This window comes from Cibotium barometz, chromosome 43 (assembly GCF_041138505.1).
Source record: "Cibotium barometz isolate CiBa-2024 chromosome 43, ASM4113850v1, whole genome shotgun sequence".
Lineage (NCBI taxonomy): Eukaryota > Viridiplantae > Streptophyta > Polypodiopsida > Cyatheales > Cibotiaceae > Cibotium > Cibotium barometz.
Window position 1 is genome coordinate 16,124,606 of NC_141088.1, and position 21,582 is coordinate 16,146,187.

The 21,582-nt window shown below is 47.6% G+C and overlaps 1 protein-coding gene across 1 annotated transcript in view; it reads right to left on the bottom strand.

Moving 5' to 3' along the window:
* Positions 1-206: 206 nt before the first annotated feature.
* LOC147613597 (transcription initiation factor TFIID subunit 15-like) overlaps positions 207-21,582 on the bottom strand; it is a 41,704-nt gene continuing 20,328 nt past the window's right edge. The window contains exons 2-6 of the mRNA XM_086781603.1: positions 2,691-3,097; positions 2,125-2,322; positions 1,935-2,018; positions 1,272-1,353; positions 207-1,098 (exon numbers count right to left, since the gene is read on the bottom strand). Of these exons, the coding sequence (XP_086637729.1) occupies positions 592-1,098; positions 1,272-1,353; positions 1,935-2,018; positions 2,125-2,322; positions 2,691-3,097 (1,278 nt within the window). The 3' untranslated portion in view covers positions 207-591. The remainder of the gene's footprint in view (positions 1,099-1,271; positions 1,354-1,934; positions 2,019-2,124; positions 2,323-2,690; positions 3,098-21,582) is intronic.

The window sequence follows — 21,582 nt, forward strand, 5'->3', positions numbered from 1 at the left end:
ACGAGTATGAGTCCAATGCTTTTGGAGTGACCTAGACTTTGTTTACATCCTCAATCACCTCAAATAAACCTTCTAAAAAATTCAGCAAACTCTTAAGATCTTGCAGATGGAGTGATCCAATACTCTTTCAGAAGTACTATATTTCTTATACATTCAGAAGATTTTTTTTGCATGATTTAGATCAAGTGAGGCATATATACTGAGAAGACATACAACACTTACAGCTGCATTCAAATCAACCATTTAGAAATTTTAGTGAAAGACTAGCTATGAATAAATTGTGGCACTCTCCTGCTTACTTCACCAACCAAGACATCTTTGTATTACATAATTAGCTGAGAGTTGGAAGCAAAATGTTAAAAGATCCCATTCCACGAGTCACAACACCATCGCAGCATGTCTTGAGAAGACAACCATCAAATCAAATACCTTCTGCACAATGGGTACCTTTCATGAGTAATGCAAAAACAGCTGCACAAAGTTAGCCTCATATCATTCATTAGAAAACCAAATTCGGGAACCGGTAGAAATCGAAGACTGCTCAAACCTTCACTTGTTTTTTTACGAGAACTCTACAGTCGGTTCATAAACCTATCTCTGCCGCGTTCTGTCTCTAGACCGTCCACCCCCATCTCTGTCTCTGTCTCTTTCTCTATCCCTTTCACGATCTCTATCCTTCCCCCTTCCTCTGTCTCTATCCCGTTCATGGTCCCTATCTCTGCTCTCTCTCCCCCTGTAGTTAACACGATCGCGATCAGAATACCTCTCTCTATCATAGTCATGCTGATCACGGTCTCTCTCTCTTCCCCCATCATAGCCTCCCTCCTTGTAGTGTGAGCTGTACTCATCATCATATTGTGATGTTCGGTACCCATTGTGCCCATCTCCTTCTCTGCTTTCCCAGTCAAAATCCTTACTCCTGTCCTTCCCTTTCTCTTTTGCCTTCTCACGTTCCACCACACCAAGGTCTTCCTTGTCCCAACCAGCTTTTCCACCACCCAGAGCCGTTTGCTGACTTGACCCTGCTTCCCCTTGCTTAGCTTTGACACGGAACTTCTTCTTGAGATTACCAAACTCGTCGTACATTTCCCCATCATCCTGACAAGTCAAAAAGCAATAAAACGCTCAGCCCAAGCAGAAAGCCAAGAACCCCGTGAAAGTGATTAAAAAATTAGACACGAACACAAAGCAAGCATATGGAAAACTAGAAAATAGAGCACCTCTATACACGAACACAAAGCAAGCACATGAAAAACTAGAAAATAGGGCACCTCTTCAGCTTCTCGACGCCTTCGCTTAGTTTCTTCAATCTCTTCTTCATCTAGCTCTTTGTACCCACCAGCCCGTCCTTCCCTGATATTCCATGTCACATGAACAGATCATTCACAGCCAGAAATGCAGGTAAAATAAAAAGCACACAAGTTCACAGACCCCTGGGTTTCAAAATGCCTAGATTAGACAGCATGCTTACCATCCCTTTAACACAAAGTCAATGCCATTAAGATACACAATATGACATGCGGTCCAAGACATGCGGTCCAAGCAGTTCAAGCATTGTGAAATCGTACTCCAAGCACAAAGCCTTGCAGATGGATGGTTAATCACCTTCCCTGGCTTCTAGCTGACCACCACCAGGCTCTAAGGCCAGAGAGTAAAACCAAGTATGAGTTTGCACCACCAGCTAAGACAGCAGCCTAGTATATCTACTTCATGTGTAAGAAGATTTCTAGCAGCCAAGAGCTGCAGCAAAGGCTTGTGCAGCACTCGGACAAGACGAACCCTTTAAATAGGACTCGCTTGAGCCATCAGGGTAGAGATCTGGCCTGAGTCAGTAGCCTGGGTCATCCCTAGAAGCGCTGAGTAGTTTGCCGACCTTAGCTTGTACATTCAGCAGTTCAACCAGAGAAGAACAATGTATGTCTGTGTCAAAGTACCTGACTCCACCTTCATTTAGACCAGGTTTTGTTGTGTTGCATATATTACACTTGGTTCTTTTTGCCCAATTGATGTTCTCACACCTGCCCAGAAAAAGCAACCAGTAGTCAACAATGTTAAAAAGCTACACTCCACTTACACACAAGCAGGTATACATGCACTACAAACGCAATTTGCATTTGCACTTACATGGGACAAGTCCAGTCATTAGGTCCAAAGAGTCCAGGTGGACCACCAGGTCCTCTTCCGCGATCGCCTCCTTCAGCTCCACCTCTTCGGCCTCTACCACGGCCTCCCCCTAGTCCACCGCCACCACTTGCACCAGCGGGACGTGCAGTGCCACATCGATTGCAAACTCCTCGAAAGGCAAAATTCACATTGGTACAGCTGCCAAGTACATAATTAGAGAATGTAACTTCTTAACGTCATTGAAGCTTCTGTCAAAGAAAAGCTTCCCATACGGCCACATGCATAAATACATATAAGCATTCACACATACATACATGCATGCATTCACTCATACATTCACCCATACATATGGACAACAGACATTCACACATACATCTGTGCATACATGCGTGCATGCACGTGTGCACAACATACATACATACGTACATTCAAACACAGAAAGAGACGTACTAAAAACATAAATATATAAATACATGCATACATTATGCAGCAAAGTCCAAAGAAATCTACAGTGCACAGTACATTCATGGGTTCCCGATGAGCTGCTCACCAAAGTCATCACAGACCTTGGATTCGGGCACGACCAGTCTCCTTCCTGTTGCCAGGCCTTCCCTCCTGGCTCTCCATGACCCCTTCCTCGCCCACCTCCCGATCCACCCCAGTTGTTATCTACAGTCCCACCTCCTCCAGCAGCTCCCAAGCCAACAGCTTCTACAATCAGCGGGTCCGCTTCATATCCCACCGGCATGATGGGCACTGCACTGACGTTCAAAGGCTCCACTGGTTCTTTACTCTTTGTCTCAGCAATAAAAACACTGATTACGCTGCCATGGAAGTCTTTGTTGTTAAACCATTCAACAGCAGCAGCAGCAGCGTAAGGGTCTTCATAAGTTACTGTTGCATCACCCTTGGGAGCATTTGTGGCTTTATCTCGGTAAATCCATATCTTTGGGTGCCCAGTCCGCTTATCTTTCTGTAAGCATGAATACAATTAGCATAAATACCAAAAGTACAAGAGAGACCATAACATGTCAGCATGCAGATTTTTACATGAGTTATGCACATAGCTTTTGTCTAATTTTCATACTTCACAGGAAAAAGCAGGTGCAAATCATAGTAGTGGATGCCTACAAATTTTAAAAACTGCATACAACCAGATGGTACAAAGGAGAGAGCTCGGGCCCTGCCATCGCCCAGATAAACCCCCCGTCACACATCCCTGCCCCCCTTTCTGCTTCGCAACAAACATCTGCCAGCAGCTGCACACAGGAAGTCTTGCACTGGCAAATTCATAGACAAAGTAGGAACAGAAAGGGCTCAGCTAAGTTGTTCACAAAAACTCACAAATGCAGAAAATTTGCAGCTTGCAGAATATACAAAGCCTGTTGTTATGTCCCAGCAGGCCTAGGGTTAGGCCTAAGGACGCGGACTAACCCAAGTTAGGGTTAGGGCTTAGCTGGGGTGTGGGGACCTGGAGAGTTGACACTGTCAGAATATGCAACGGAGATGAAGACAAAATCTGAAAACACGAGCAAGTGCACTGCAGAAAAACACAGCATTAGAGAGGGAGAGAGAGAGAGAGAGAGAGAGAGAGAGAGAGGCGTATAACTCTGCTATATACACAAGAAAATCCCGAATACCGAATACAACCAGTGTGGGGGCAAGGGGCCATTTTATATGGCCCCTATGATCCAGTCGGCCAGTAGAAGAGGCAGCCGACAGCACCCTGAATGGTCCACGACCTGCTGCAGCCCCAGTCGGCCAGCTACAGAGAGAGGCGGGGAGCAGCAGGAGTAGTCGGCCATCACCTAGATCAGCCAAGAGCCACAAAGACAGCCTCCCACACCAAAATAAAATAGGGAAAAATATGGAGAGTGGGGAAAAATGAGAAAACACCTAAATCGGGCGGGCACACCCACAACAGTGGCCCTGGAGTAAATATACAGACAAGAGATGACTGCTAACACCCCCTCTCAGCTCTTCGATGTGGAACCAACCCCAGTGAGCTGGAGTGCCGCTGGAGCAAAGCCTGAGATAAGAGACTTCGTGAAGAGGTCCACCACACTCTCCTCCGTTGAATAGAACTCTAGCAAGATGTCATCAGCAACAATCTTTTCACGAACAAAGTGCCTCTAGATGACCGTGGGTTCCCCCAGTGGAAACCCAATCCTGCCAAGTAGCCTCTGCAACCTTGTCCATCATCTTGTACCCGACTACTGTACCTGACCTGTACACGCCTGCAGCTGCTATACCCAACTATTGTACATGCCTGCAGCTGCTGTACCTGACTTGTACACGCCTGCAGCTGCTATACCCGACTGTTGTACCTACTGTTGTACCTGCACCCGACTGATGTACCTACTGTACCAGACTGCACTAGGCTGTACCTGCTGCTATACCTGTACCCAGCTGTACTTGCTGTACCAAGCATGTACTTGCTGTACCAAACTTGTACCTACTGCACCCATGGTTGTACCAGGTAGACCTGACTGCATGGTGAAAGGAATGCATCTCCATTGACTCCTGCTACAAGCTATACCAGGTGCCTTGTACTTCTTATTTGTGTAAAACTAAAATTTGCTAAATTAAGTTCAAAGATTTCTTTAAGTCTTGTGCAGAACAAGAACAAAGCATGTTTATGCTAACCATACTCGGGAAACTTTCCTAGTTTGGTTTGTTTTTCCTTGAGTGGTAGTGCTAACCACGCCCTCAGAATTCTGAGAGCCAGTGAAGGTTAGAAACATTAAGGAGTCCGGGAGTTCATCTTGGAGATTCCCTCCGCGGTGTACCCCTTGTGCTAGTACGGGCATGCCGATTAGTGCACGGTCCCAGAAGACCAGTGAAAGGCAGGTGTGCAGCCAGTGAAGGTGGGAGTGTGCCTGTGAATTGGGACTTCTTCGACTGTCCAGACTTCATCGACAAGTACCCAATTGTTTTTGAGTTGTATTCACTTCATGTGAGGAGAAATCTGGCCTATTGGCCCCTGACACTTGTACATATAAATACTCCAAGAAATACAAATGTATTGAGAGGGGGGGAGCGGTTACAACAAGTTTCAGGGCAGTTTGGCTAGAGCATGGCAAAGAAAGTCTTGGTGTCAAGACAAGCTAGAGCACTCAAGTCAAGGCCGAAGAGGTGCAAAGGTTCGAATGCCAAAGGATCGCAGTGGTTTCACTTGGTGTCAGGTCGGACCAAAGGCACTTTGTCACAGAGGATCAATGCACCTATGTACCGAACAAGTTGAAGCAAGGCAACAAGGTCCAAAGCAACCAAGTGCAAGGTTGGAAGTGGCACAAGAGGGGGCAAACCAAGCTAGAGTCAGTGAGGTGGGCAACTCTTGTCCATGAAGATTTTTGCACAAAGAGCTCAAGGGGCATCGGAGAGCATCAAGGCTCTGAACAACACTCCAACGGAAAGGAATGTGAAGTCAGATTTGAAGAAAAGATGTTGCAACCCAAGTTGGTGTCAACTCGGCGGACAAGTCTTGACTTCCATGAAGGCTTGCGCATCCCTGAGCAAAACTGCATTGCCTCAGGTAATCACTCAAACTCAACTCAGACAGGAGCTTCAGCGACACCACGCAGTCACCACGCCAAATTTTGAGGGATTGCCGAACTCTCAAGCAGGGGCTTGAAGTCCGGGCCTTTAGAAGAAAAACATAAAAATACAAAAATATGCACCTTTTTCTTTGTAACGGGTTAGACACTGACCTTGCTGATGGCTATAAAGCAAGGTTAAGACCTCCCGCGTTTATTTACTACTTGCCACTATGCAGAAAGATCATACTTTGAGGTGCATACACCCAACCTTTGGTTTCGTAGGCAATCGATGAGGGTGTCAATTCCATAAAGGGGGGGTGTGGGAATACTATCCAAGGCCCTTGGTGCCTTGGGGGTATGCTAGCCCGCATCGTGGAATATGCATCTTTATGGGGATGAGGTGCAAGGAAGCGGCGTAGCACGGACCCATGTTAGGCACACGTAGAAGCACTCACGCACCGGGTAGGCATGTTAGGCCTCCTGCGTTGCGAGTGAGGTTCCGTGGTGCCAAGTGCCTCCGGGGGATGCCCTCCCCACCTTGACGGTGATATTGCCGAAACCTGGAAACGGGACCGAAACGGTGGAAACAGCGGACCAGCGAACCGTGCCGTGCCGTGCCGACGGGCCGAGACGCGACCAGGAGACGCAGCCGGGCCGACGGATCACGGATGAAAGGCAAGTGCCGAGCCTAGGCCGTGGGAGCCAGGCCGAGCATGAAGCTCCTTGAGCTCTTTGTGCAAAAATCTTCATGGACAAGAGTTACTCACCTCACTCACTCCAGCTTGGTTTGCCCCCCCTTGTGCCACTTCCAACCCTGCACTTGGTTGCGTTGGACCTTGTTGCCCTACTTCAACCTATTCGGTACATAGGTGCATTGTGAAAGAGTGCACAGAGCGGAAGTAGAGTGGCACTAGAACGTGCTGAACAGAGAGTGCAAGAGAGAGAGAGATATGGAGAAAACTATGCTGAATATACTGAAGCAAAACAGTCCCAAGCAAGAGACAGTCTCATAAGTGAGGGAGCAAAATATGTACAAGACTGAATGAGAAAAGAAAGGCCATCACCCACTATTTATAGTAGGGGAAGGCTGGCCAACTGGAGCTGCAAAACAGGCCGACTGGAACTACTGGACAAGGCCGACTGGAAAAATGCTAGAAGAGCTGGGAAAAATCCCATAAAAATAGTAGAAAAAGGGGTGGCCAGCCCACAAGCAAGGGCCATGCAAAAGGGACCAAATGGGCACCATAACAGAGCAAAATCTGGGGATGAATGTGCTAACACCCCCTCTCAGCACCAGATGCTGAACAAACTCCGAGAATCCAAAGATGAGGAGCCAAGGAAGCCTGAGAAACCGGCTTGGTGAACAAATCTGCAGCATTCTCCGCGGAAGGACCATACTCCAAACGCAAATCTCCAGCAAGAACCCGTTCACGAACATAGTGATACTGAATCTCAATGTGTTTCGTACAAGCATGAAACACAGGGTTCTTGGCGATGGCGATGCAACTCTGATTGTCACACCAAAGAAGAGTAGATCCGGTAGGAGAACAGCAGACCTCCTCCAATAATCTCCCCAACCATATCGCCTCATATGCAGCATAACAAACTGCACGGTACTCCGCCTCGGTAGAGGAAAGCGCCACAGTTGGCTGCTTTTTACTGCTCCAAGAAATAACTCCAGACCCAAGGGAAAAAACACAACCAGTGGTCGAACGCCGTGTATCCGAATCTCCAGTCCAATCTGAGTCAAACCATCCAACAAGAGTGCATCTTTGGCCATAAAAGATGCCAAAATCCAGAGTGTCACGCAAGTACCGAAGAACTCTGAGAGCACACCGCCAATGCTGCTGACGGGGTTTGGATGAGAAGGAACTCAATAAACTGACTGCAAAGCATATGTCCAATCAGGAGTAGGTCAACCATACCAAACAACCGAGGAGAACCCGATATTGTCCCTGATCAATCCCTGGAGAAGCATCAAGTGAAGAAAGCTTCTCACCAATATCCATAGGAGAAGATAGTGGTTTGCACCCAGTCATCTGAAATCTGTCAATAATCTTCGAGTGTACTTCTACTGAAAGAAGAAAATGCCCTTCAAGGTCTACCAAATCTCAAAGCCAAGAGAATAATGCAAGAGGCCAAGATCCGTCATCTCAAACTCTGTCTCCAAAGCATCCATAACAGAACGGATCCGCACAGAATAAGAACCTGTAAAGATGAGGTCATCAACATAGACCACAATGATAACAATCAACCCCCTCTCAAGGAGGATATAAAAGTTCGAATCTGCGTGAGAACGGCGCAAGCCGAGCTTCTGAAAGAACTCATCAATCCGCTGGTACCAAGTCCGTGGAGCCTGCTTTAGACCATATAAAGCCTTCTTCAGCCGGTACACATGATCCTGTTTGCTCGGACCAACAAATCCTGGCGGTTGATCAATATAAACCTCCTGTGTAAGCTCTCCATTCAGGAAAGCCAACTTGACGTCCATCTAGAAAACGGGCTATCTATGATGTCTTGCAAGAGCAAGAACGGTACGAATGGTAGTCATCCAGGCCGTCGGAGCAAAGGTCTCATCGAAGTCGACGCCAAGGCGCTGAGCATAACCCTTGGCAACCAACCTCGCCTTGTGCTTGTCCAAGCTGCCATCAGCTCGGAACTTCGATTTGAAGATCCAACCCACACCAATCACCTTACGCTGCAGTGGCCGAGGTACCAAAATCCAAGTGCCATTCCGTTCGATAGCATCCAGCTCTACCTGCATAGCACGACACCAAGGCTCATGTGAAAGAGCCTCGTCTACAGAAGTGGGATCAGAACGACCATTAATGATAGTAGACATAAGAGCATATTTAACAAACATGTTGCCCTCATGAATTTGTTTCGCTGTAACTCTGGAAGAACGCCGAAGAGAACTAGGCGGAGGAGCAGAAGGAACCTCACGTAACCCAGAATCACGAACTGTCTGATAATACCAACCAGGTACAGATCTGCTCGAACTCGCCGAAGGAGGAGCAAGGTCATCATCGTCTGACTGACTATCCTCAGCTGGAGGTGTAACAGAAGCAGTGGGCGTAGGAGGCGGAGGAGGAGGAGGAGGAGGAGGAGGAGGTGAAGAAAGAAGAAGCTCATGTAATTGTATGACCACTTTGTGTTTTCTCTAGATGTTTGACCAAACTTCTTTAAGAAGTTATGTGCTCTGAAGATGTACGAGTCTCATCGAACACCACATTACGGCTCACAACAACTTTACTTGCCTGAGGATCATAAAGACAATATGCCTTGGACACAATGCTGTATCCAAGAAAAGTCATGCGCTGAGACTTCGAGTCCAACTTGGAGCGATGCTCCTTAGGCACATGAACATACGCCGTACACCCAAATATCCGGGAATGAACAACGGAGAGCTTCTCACCATGGAAAGCCTCATATGGAGTTTAGTCGGAAAGAGCAGCAGTAGGAGACCTGTTCTGAATGTAGACGGCAATGGAAGCCGCCTCAGCCCAGAAACGTCGAGGTAATGAAGAATGCTCAAGCATAGCACGGGCCATCTCCATAATGGTCCTATTCTTCTTCTTGGCAACTCCATTCTGTGATGGAGTATATGATGTAGTAAGCTGTCTCCGAATGCCATGTGTCTTGCAATATTGCTGAAACTCCTGGGATGTGAACTCACCCCCTCCATCAGTCCTGAGAGCCTTGACCGAGTGACCGGTCTCTTTTTTCACCTCAGCTTTCCAATCACAGAAGTGCTGAAAAGTCTCATCCTTGGTCTTCAGAAAGAAAACCCAAGTATATCTGGAAAAATCATCCACCATCACGAGCATGTACAACACCTTACTCAAAGACGCGGTACTCATAGGACCACATAAGTCTGCATGAATGAGAGCAAGTGATGTCGAAGATCTGTGTGTTGCCTCCTTCGGAAAGGCAGCTCGGTGTTGCTTCCCCTGTAAACAAGAGGAACATGCAGAAGATGGAGCCTTGATGGTCGGTAATCCCTAAACCAACCCATCCTTCGAAGCTCGCTGTAGAAGCTGATAGCTCAAATGGCCAGACCGAGCATGCCAAAGAGGAGAAGAAGCACCGGAAGAAAGCAGAGCGGTCGACTTGTAGAGACCACTATCTTGGACTCCTTGAGCCAAGATGCTACCAGGCGCCTTATCACGAATGGTAATCTCATAATGAGAACAGATCACCTCCGCACCCTGAGCTGTAAGAGCACTCACTGACAAAAGGTTAAAAGCCAAATCTGGAATATACAGTACGTCAGAGAAGTACCTTTTGTACTCGTCAGAACGGAAGATGGGGATAGTGCCATGTCCATGCACTGGCACAGAAGAAGAATCACAAACAGTGATCTTGCCTGATCTGGCAGTGAAGTCCTCGAACCAATCTCGATGGGGTGTCATATGAGGAAGAGTTCTTTGCTGCTTCATCACGCTTCTTCTTGTGACATTGGGGTGACTTGTGACCCTTCTTGCCACAATAATGACATTCGATGTCCTTATTCTTTGAAGATTAGTTGTCTTTATCCTTGTCGGAATTCTTGGAGTTGTTGTCAGAACCCCCTTTTCCTTTCTTTTGTTGATTCTTCCCTTTATCTCGCACTGCCAAAGCTCCATCAAGGCCACCGGAGGTGCTAATCCGCTCCTCAAAGCGAGACTCAATCTACATAACGGAGGGGAGAACTTCCTCCCAAGTAATTGGAACAGGACGAGGAGAAGAAACAAGAGACTGAAAGTATGTATCAAACCTCTCTGGAAGTTTGGAGAGCAGCCGAATAGCCATGTCCTCTGTGGAGATGTCCGTGCCACAAACAGCAAGCTCGTCCCGGAGATCTTTCATCTTCGAGATGAAAGCAGATGAAGATGGAAAGGCAGAAATTGATAAGTTCATAAGTTGCTTTTCCAACGCCAAAATCCGACCCAGAGACTTAATCTCATAGAGATCTGCAAAAGCCTTCCAAACTTCATGTGCAGCGTCTGCTGTACGCACATGAGAGAGAACATAATCCTGACAGTTCAACATCAGAAAGGAGAAAACGCGTCAATCATTTGACTGCCAAATATCAATCTATGCCTGAGTCGCTTCACCGGAAGCAAGGGTGGGAGGGGTGGCATTGGCCGGTGTAACGAGCCAATCCCAAAGATCCACGCCACGCGAGGCCGATTTCACCTTCACCTTCCGTAGGGTGTAGTTGGAACCATCCAACTTGGCAGACTCAGCAAACATATGAAGAGAAGTCGGTGCAGCCATCACAAAAGCTTGGGCTCAGTCTCAAAAAATGCACAAACTCTGAAGAAGAAGTGTCCTCCACAGGTACCAAGAGTGCCACCAAAGCCTGCAACACCACATCCCCCTCTGCAAAGGGGAAAGCCCACTAGAGAGGAAAACACAGCACAAAAGGCTGCTGTCCTGAAGAAAAACAGGCTGCCTATGTCCAGTCTCCACGTGGGAAGAAAACGCTGATCAGAAAATACCTGATGGCTGCAATTGGTGAAGCCAATCTGGAAGAGAAGTGACCAGCAGGTGCTGTCCAGAAAACGCAGCAGCAAAGGGCTGCAAATCTGAGAGAAAACCCAGAGGAAAAGGTGCTGAATACAATGCTGAAACTGGGGCGGCAAAGAGGTTGCTAAACCGGGAGCGATGATACCATGAAAGAGTGCACAGAGCGGAAGCAGAGTGGCACTAGAATGTGCTGAACAGAGAGTGCAAGAGAGAGAGAGAGAGAGATGGAGAAAACTATACTGAAGTAAGACAGTCCCAAGCAAGAGACACTACAAGTCTCATAAGTGAGAGAGCAAAATATGTACAAGACTGAATGAGAAAAGAGAGGCCAGCACCCACTATTTATAGTAGGAGAAGGCTGGCCGACAGGAGCTGCAAAACAGGCTGACTGGAGCTACTGGACAAGGCCGACTGGAAAAATCCCAGAAAAATACTAGAAAAAGGGGTGGCCAGCCCACAAGCAAGGGCCATGCAAAAGGGACCAAATGGGGACCATAAAAGAGCAGAATCTGGGGATGAATGTGCTAACACATTGATCCTCTATGACAAAGTGCCTTTGGTCCCACTTGACACCAAGTGAAACCACCGCGATCCTTTGGCATTCGAACCTTTTCACCTCTTCAGCCTTGGTTCACCCTGACTTGAGTGCTCTAGCTTGCCTTGACACCAAGACTTGCTTTGCCATGCTCTAGCCAAACTGCCCCGAAACCTGTTCAAGCGGTGTTGACCTTTAAATCTGAATCTGCCTGTTCCTATTCACCAAGGCACAAAGTCCCTCCACTTAGTCCTGCTTAGGCCCCCATGACACCATGACGACCTTCACATTAGCTTCGTTTCTTGACTCTGTGTACCATCACCTTGAACCTTTGAGTTTTGAGTGTGTCCTTCCGTACTGTGAAGATTCTAGTCTTCTTAGACGTCATCCCAACAAGCTCTGCTTGGATGGCTAGGTCCCAAGTTTTACCTGCCTTGAACTCCATCTCAGGCCGTACCTTCTGCTTTTCCACTTTGCCCTTTGGCTGGATATGAGTGCTTTCCACAACCAAGTTGCCTTCTAACTTCAGTGAGCTAGCTGCCACTATGTCCCACCCAGCTGCATACACACTGCCACTTGCACATCCAGCTGTTTCCATCTTTGGGTAACCTAGGCCAAGTCTGTCATGTGCACAGTGGGTATTTACTGTGTGCTACACGCACACAAGACTAGCTTCGAGGTTTGGGGAAGCTTGGAGCTAGGCAGGCTGATTGGCGAGCTGAGTTAGGGATAGACTAACGGGCGGGCACCCAAGTATGGACGGGCGGGCGCCCAAGTGTGGATGCCCGATGACCGGCCAAGAACCTATGAAAGGGTGGCCAAGGTTAGTCATTAGTCATATAGAGAGTCTCGCGAGATTGTGAGAGCTCTATGGTCTTGGAGCCTAGATCTAGTGCAGACGTGCACCTGCTTTATGCAGCCGAGGCCGGCAGCAATCTCGAGGCCCGCGAGGGCAACTTCGTGGCGGTATGGGACGTCGCGAGGAGGAGATTGGTCGGTACGTCATCCTAGTTAGCTCAGCTCGTGGCTCGGTGGGGACAGCCAAGATTGTGGGCTTGCCCACGGCTGTCATGGTTGGGAGGTGAGTCAGGCCTACACCCCCATGCTTGTTTGTGTTCGTTTGTTGCAGGATTCGAGTTTCGAACTAAGATCGATCACGAGGGGATTCGTGTTAGCAGCAGGTTTCCTGTCCGGCAAAGCTTTGCTTTGGTGGAAGGAACTCAACCCAAAGCCAACGACTTGGGCACAATTTGAAGACATTTTCAAGAAAGAATTCCTCAAGAAAGAGGATGACTACGATGTTGTTGCCCGGTTTTCAGCTTTGACCATGACCTCGCAGCACCTCACTTATAAGGTCTACCTCCAGAAGTTTCGTGACTTGCAGATGAAGGCTACAAAGATGGATCCCACTACTCTTTTGGGGTTTTTCGTAAGCTGGTTTACCAAACTCGTACCGATTACAGGTTAAAAATAACAAATGCAAAACATTGGACGAGGCCATTCATTCAGCTCGTATCTATGATGATACGATGGTCTCTTCCAAATCAAAACCCGTTACCGAGCAGGGGAACAAGCATAAAAGAAAGTTCTCCGCACCTATGGCTAACACGAATGAAGGCAAGTCTTCGGACCAACCTTCGAAGAGTTCAAGTTCGACACCAGCGAAGAAGAAACGACTCCTTAGGGCTTTGAAGCTCAAGAAGGAAGGACGTTGTTTTATCTGCGAAGAACAAGGACATATGCGTAACAAGTGCCCAAAGAAAAAGGGTACCAAGTCAAACGCAGGACCCAAGCCAAAGGCAGCTAACCAGTTGTCTTTGACAGGTACATCAATTACTGTACTTTCTCGCCCTAGTACTTGTTCTGATTGTCTGTTCAATTCTAAGGTATTTGGCATGCATGATCTTCTCCGAGTTTATGGAGAAGTGAATGGCCATAAAATTCACATTCTTTTAGACCCTGGCAGTTCGCATAACTTTGTTAACTACAAACTTGTGCAGAAATTGAGTCTTGACACGACACTCAGCGACCATACCTATGAGGTACGTCTACCTGCGGGCAGACAAGTTTGGGATCGCAAGGTGGAGATGCTTCCAATCCAGATTCAGGACTACAAAGATACTCTGGAATGCTATGTCATGCATCTGGAAAATGTAGACTTGTTATTAGGGATTGAGTGGTTTAAGACTCTTGATGTCCAGATAGATTGGTCTAGTCATATTTTTTCTTTTCAGCATAGGGACACCAAGTATAGTATTTTAGGTGATTGTATCCATCCCTCTCAGGGACCTCTTGTAAATACAATTGATTTTGGAAATATAATGAATTCTTCTTTGTACACCGCTTTCCATTGTGTCTTGATTCCACTTTCTTCTTTTCTCATCCCTTCCCTGGATGTGAATGAATTAAGTGTGTTTGAAAGCAAAGAATTACAGAAGATACTTGATTCGTTTCAAGACGTATTTCCTAAGGAATTGCCATCAGGTTTACCACCTGAACGGGCAGTAGATCATCGTATTGACTTGATCCCTGGTGCTCATCCTGTGAGTATTCCACCTTATAGGATGAGCCAAGCTGAGGAAGATGAGTTGGCTAAACAACTCGAAGATTATCTGAGGATGGGCCAGATCCGTCCAAGTAAATCACCTTGGGGTGCACCTGTGTTGCTTAGGAGAAAGAAGGACAATACTTGGAGAATGTGTATAGATTACAAAAGATTGAACAAGTTGACTATTAAGAACCGTTATCCTCTCCCTAGATCAGATGACCTAATTGACCGGTTAGCAGGAGCGAAATATTTCACGAAGATAGATTTGCGTACTGGCTATCACCAGATACGTATTCATGAAAGGCATGTCGAAAGAACCGCCTTTCGGACTAGGTATGGCCATTACGAGTTTCTCGTATTACCTTTTGGGTTAACCAATGCTCCAGCCACTTTCCAACAAATGATGAACGATCTTTTTCGTAAACATTTGGGGAAATTTGTGGTGGTGTTCCTGGATGATATTTTGATATATAGCCGTACTCTTGAGGATCATGTCAGACACCTCACGATTGTCTTATCTATTTTGAGACAGAATCGACTATATGCTAAATTCAGTAAATGTGAGTTCTTTATGACCGACATCATTTACTTGGGACACAAGATCACTAGAGATGGATTGAGCATTGACTATGACCGAGTTCAGAAGGTTTTGGACTGGCCTATACCGCGAACAGTGAAACAACTTCGTTCTTTTCTCGGTTTTGTAGTTTTTCTTAGGAAATCTGTACGGGAGTACTCTCAGCTCACACTACCGATGACCGACTTATTGAAAGGTCGTGGACGTAAGTCCAATCAACCTATCACTTGGAATAACGATTTGGATATGGCCTTCAGACTTTTGAAAGATAAAGTCAAGGAAGCACCTATCTTAGCATTGCCTGATCCTAGTCGGCCTTATGTTCTTGAAACTGATGCCAGTGACTATGCTATCGGGGCTGCTTTATTTCAAGATGGTAGACCGGTTGCTTTTGAAAGTAAAAAGCTAGACGACACTCAATCTCGTTGGCCAACCCTTGAGAAGGAGCTTTATGCTGTGATTCATGCTCTCAAGGTTTGGAGACATTATTTATATGGCTCCAAGTTTGTGGTATTGACTGATCATCAGTCAATCAAGTATGTGTGTGATGCGGATGATTTGAGAGGCAGGAAAGCTCGTTGGGCAGAGTTAATGCAAGATTTTGATTTTGAGATCCGTTATCGGAAAGGGTCCATGAATAATATTGCAGATGCGCTTAGTCGGATTAGAGAGGTGAATACTTTGTCGTTCACCGAGATTTCTACTGACTTATTTCAGTCATTGAGAGGGCTTTGCAGGACTGATAGTTATTTTGGTCCATTTTGGCAGAAGATCCAGGACGGGAGCTCATTGATTGACCAAGACTCGGTGACTGAGCAGTCTTCTATTCAGGCTGCAGGAGGTCAATGGATGATTCGGAATGGTTTACTATTCCGTAATGACAAAATTTGTGTACCACAGATCCCGGACATTAGGTCCAAGATTCTGAGGGAGTGTCACGACGCCCCTTCTGCTGGACACCCTGGGGTACATAGGACGCTATCATTAGTAAAACACACTTTTTATTGGCCGAAGATGAAAGGGTATGTAGAAGATTATGTTCTCAAGTGTCAGATTTGTCAAGCAAATAAAGCTGAACGCTTTAGACAGGCTGGGTTGTTGCATCCTTTGCAAATCCCAGGTAATAAATGGGAAAGTATTTCCATGGATTTTATTACCGGATTGCCAAGAACACATCAAGGCCACGATTCTATTTGGGTTGTGGTAGATCGCTTGACAAAAATGGCTAGATTTTTACCGACCCGGAAGACTATTACAGCTACGCAATTAGCTCGGCAGTTTATCGAGCAATTGTTTAGACTGTACGGGTTACCGCATGACATAGTCAGTGACAGGGACTCTAAGTTTACGAGTGACTTTTGGAAACTTGTTTTTGAGAAGTTGGAAACAACTTTGAATTTGAGTTCCTCTGATCATCCTCAATCTGATGGCCAGACTGAAAGAGTGAATCAGATTTTGGAGGATATGCTTCGAGCATATGTATCCAAAAGACAAAGTTCATGGGAGGATTATCTTCCTATGTTAGAATTTGCATATAACAGTACTAAGCATACGAGTACAGGATTTAGTCCTTTCATGCTTATGTATGGTTTTCAACCAAGATCACCTGTTACAGTAGGATTCTCAGGACTTCAGCATGATGCAGCACGTAATTTTTTGCAAGATATGCAGGAAATGTTACAAGTTGCGAAGGAATCTATTAGAAGTGCTCAAGACCGAGACAGGTTTTATTCTAATAGACATCGTTCACCTAGAGAGTTCTCTGAAGGAACGATGGTGTATTTGCGAGTTCCGAAAGATACCGAGACTTTACGGACAGGTAGATCTTCGAAATTATCCCCTAGATACTGTGGACCATTTCGTGTTACACGACGGATTGGTTCAGTTGCATATGAATTGGATTTGCCTTCTCATGTGAAAGTTCATCCTGTATTTCATGTCAGTAGACTTAAGGAAGTACTGGGTGGAGCAGATCAGTTAGTTACTCCTCAAGAAATTATAGATGTCCAGGACATGACATTTGTTCCGCACGAACCTGAAAAGATTCTTGGATTTCGTGAACGAAGATTGCGTCATACGCTTATCACGGAATACAAGATCAAGTGGAAGGATCGTGTTGAGGAGGACGCTACATGGGAGACATTGACTTCTCTTCAGAGAGATTACCCTGGCTTTTTAGTGAGCTCAGGAGTGAGCTCTTAGAGGAAGGGGAGTATGTCATGTGCACAGTGGGTATTTACTGTGTGCTACACGCACACAAGACTAGCTTCGAGGTTTGGGGAAGCTTGGAGCTAGGCAGGCTGATTGGCGAGCTGAGTTAGGGATAGACTAACGGGCGGGCACCCAAGTATGGACGGGCGGGCGCCCAAGTGTGGATGCCTGATGACCGGCCAAGAACCTATGAAAGGGTGGCCAAGGTTAGTCATTAGTCATATAGAGAGTCTCGCGAGATTGTGAGAGCTCTACGGTCTTGGAGCCTGGATCTAGTGCAGACGTGCACCTGCTTTATGCAGCCGAGGCCGGCAGCAATCTCGAGGCCCGCGAGGGCAGCTTCGTGGCAGTATGGGACGTCGCGAGGAGGAGATTGGTCGGTACGTCATCCTAGTTAGCTCAGCTCGTGGCTCGGTGGGGACAGCCAAGATTGTGGGCTTGCCCACGGCTGTCATGGTTGGGAGGTGAGTCAGGCCTGCACCCCCATGCTTGTTTGTGTTCGTTTGTTGCAGGATTCGAGTTTCGAACCAAGATCGATCACGAGGGAAGATCCGTGTGGATTTGACAAAGTCTCCCTTTGGACTTCAATGAAACAACTGCCACTTTGCCCCACCCAACCATCTGCACAACTGCCAATTTGCACAAACAGCTGTTTCCATCTTCCGTTAGCCTTGGCGAGTCAAACGACTCGGGTCCACTCGCCCAACTCCAATTGTACCTGTTCACGCCCTCACCCAGAGTGCTATGTGCCCGGTACTACGGTTCCATGTCGTGTGCTTGAGTGCTTGCAAGTAGGCCCTTCATTAAACTTGCTTTCCAAAGTCATCCAACTCATGAGCCATACAACCTAAGTCCACCTGCTCAAGTCCAGTTATACCTGTTCACACCCTCATACAGAGTGCTATGTGCCTGGCACTACGGTCCTTGTCCTGCACTCGAGAGTTCACAAGTAGTCGCCTTCTTCAAACCTGCTTTCCCAAGTCACACAACTATGTGCCTCTACAGTCCTTGTTGACTTGATCTAGCACGTTCCCGCTCAAAGAAACTTCGCCCTCCCCGGATTGCTCCAGTTCAGGTTGTCATGGGCCCCAAAGCGCTTGTGGCACCTTAGAACCCATGGGTGTTGCCAAGGTGAAACAAACGTGCGCCGCTTGACGGCCCGCACAGCCACTTCCTTGGACCACTACGTGGCCATCTTTCCTTTTATTGAGATCAAAGACCTGGGGCTCTTGGTGCCGTGTCTCAGCCTTACCCTCACCTGAGTGCGGTTTTATTCGGCGGCAAGGCTCTTGGTGCCTTGCCAAGCCTTACCCTCACCCAGGCGGAGTCTTTAGTGTTACGATCGATGGGTGACGCGTGCGCCTCTTCTCGGCTACACGGCCACAAGGGGGGACCACTCTCGGTCCGGAGAGCTGCTCGCAACAGCCTGCAAGGCCCATGGTTCTTGGTGCCTCTCCTAGGCCTTACCCTCACCCAGGCGGAGAACTCGATGTTGCCTTTGGGTCATGGGTCTCTTGGTGCCGTCTTTGGCCTTACCCTCACCCGCATGCCCGATGTGTGCCAACATTATTACATCTTCTGGGTTGGTTACTGTACCGTAGCTCGATGGTCTTTGTGCTTTGCCACCATCATTACATATTCCAGGTTGGCTACCGTACCGTAGCTCAGTGGTCTTTGTGAAGGTTGATTGCTTGGTTCTTGTTAACCTGAAAGGGTTGTTGACACCTTATGTCTCACCCTGCTTGGCACTGCGAAGGAGTGCAAGGCTCGACATGCGTGCCTCACCCGAGATGATCCTGCATGATCTGAGAAGGGCTTCGCCTCCTCCGGCCTAACCCGTGTTCTGCACTACGAAGGAGTGCGGGCTCCCGCTTTGCTGCATTCACCCTTAGGCTTGATCCTAAATGATCTGAAGAAGGGCTTCGGCTCTTCCAGCCTAACCCGTGTTCTGCATTGCGAAGGAGTGCGGGCTCCCACTTTGCTGCATTCACCCTTAGGCTTGATCCTGAATGATCTAAAGAGGGACTCGGCCCCTCAGGCCTATCCCGGCTCTGCACTATGGAGAAGTTGGGGCAACTGCTTTGCTACATCTGCCCAAGACGTAATCCTTGATGATCTTGCATCGTGATGAGAGGGTGACTCCATTGCCACAAGGCGCATCATGGCCTTAGCAGACGCCTTTGCCGCTTACATGTTCCCCAAATGATTGGCTTGGCAGCTTGCATTCTACTCTTACTCTTGGGCACCACACCAACACGACGTCCCATTCTGCCACATCCAGTTTCCCATTCCCATAAGCAAACCCAGCCCCATAACCGACGTTGTCTCTGCATGCGTGGCCCCTTTGCTTCCTTCTTTCCTTGACCTTTGAGTGGCTACCACCCCGCGGTCCCCATCTGTGGTGGGGCCGGTCTATAAAGTGCCACTTTATCACATTGCCTGCCTCATCGTTTTCTTCAAAGCATCACCTTCCCTTGGTGGTTACTCTGAGAGATCCCGAGCCCGTTGTTCTTTTGCTTGAAGTGCTATCAGCCCCACCAGGATCCACTTGCGTGCTACTCTGCTCAGCTCATATGCCAACATCTTTAACTGGACTTGCATCCGGAAACCTTACCTCACATGGAACCCAACTGTCCACTGGCCTCATGGCACATCGGCCAACTTTGGAATCTCTTCGAACGGACCACGCGGTTGCGATCCCCTCAAAAACTGATCATTTTTCATATATAGCATGTCCCCACATTCCATCGTTCAAGCTCACGTCAACAGCTCGGGGTCCCGACGGGTTCGATCAACCACACCATCCTGTGCCTTGCTTCCGGTATAAGCAACCCTGGGCAAATTCCTTCATCTTGATGCTCAAATCTCAATCGACAACTTTTGTGCCATTCGGCTCATGGCCGACACATAGTCACAACCCAACTTGCCATTTTTGACGTTTCCGCAGTTCTTGCCGTCCTAACATCACACGCCTCACATAGGCTTCCAAAACGAACCATGCTCTGATACCAAGTGTCACAAACCCGGGCGGAGCGGGACTCGGACATCTAGCCGCAGGGCGGCCTTCCACAAACCAAGCTTCATGACACAGCTCCACCGGCCCGTCGAGCACGTCTCGTGCGTTTTCCTTGCGGGTCTCACCGTTCACTTGCCTTCCATCCATGATCCGCCGGCCCGGCCGCATCTCAGCCCATCGGCACGGCACGGCTCGCCGGTCCGTCGTTTCCACCGTTTCCACGTTTCGGCAATATCACCATCAAGGCACGGAGGGCATCCTCCGAAGGCACTCGGCACCATGGAACCTCACTTGCAACACAGGAGGCTTAGCATGCCTACCCGGTGCATGAGTGCTTCTACGTGTGCCTAGCATGGGTCCGTGCTACGCCGCTCCCTTGCACCTCATCCCATAAAGATGCATATTCTTCAGTGCGGGCTAGCATATCCCCAAGGCACCAAGGGCCTTGGATAGTATTCCCACCTCATATCCATCATCACTGTAATAAAACATAAAAGCTGGACAAAACATCCACAAATGCTGAAAATAAAGCTTGCACATGTGACACCGCATAGAGGCCAGGATGGGCCAACCCCCCTCTTGGGGTATTTCCCAAGGAGAAAATATCATGTACAAGCTGAGGGCCTTACTCTCCCCACGCAAGATGCCGGATTATCCATATACAAATGCCATAACACAGCCCAACACGAGGCAACCAAGCCGGAACATAGACTGTAGAGATGCTGAGCCAATAATATAATCCATATACCTCCATGTGGGTACTGATTCTTCTCCAAAAACCACAGGTCTTCATGCAATAGAGCTGGTACAGCAAGTACAACTCTCCATTCAGCTAGTACAAGTACAATGGCTAGTATAGCTAGTACAGCAGGTACAATGGCTAGTACAACCGATACAATGACTGGTACAATTAGTACAAATTTTGGTACAAGTACAAAGGCTGGTACATCCGATGCAATGGTTGGTACAGCTGGTACAATGGCTGGTACAACAGGTACAGTGGCAACATCAAGTCCCCGGCATACTAGATTCCAGTCTACTAACACTTGGCATAGACATAGTCCCCTACCAACAAGGTGTCAGTTCACATGACTCTTGGCGTAGACATAAGTCACCTCCCAACCAAGCGTCATGTCCACTCTACCACTTTGAACTCCATGTTGGTACTCCGACCACACACCTTGGATGAGAGGTAGGCTCAAGTAATAATATAAAACAATCACTCGTCACGGGCATAGATAGCCTGGTGTTCCATAAGCATTTCTACTACACATAGTTTATAGGCATTTTGGCCAACAACTCCCACTACCCTTTAGTGCCCATGTTTTCTTCCATCTGCTCTCTATTGTTTCACCCACACATGGTAGAAACAATCTTCAAGAGAGCACGTAGGACAAAAGAGCACTACACAGGGTATGTTGTGCTTGACACTACCCTCTGAAGTGCCCATGTTCCCTTCCATCTGCTCTCTATTGTTCGACCCGCACATGGTAGAAACAATCTTCAAGAGAACACTACACA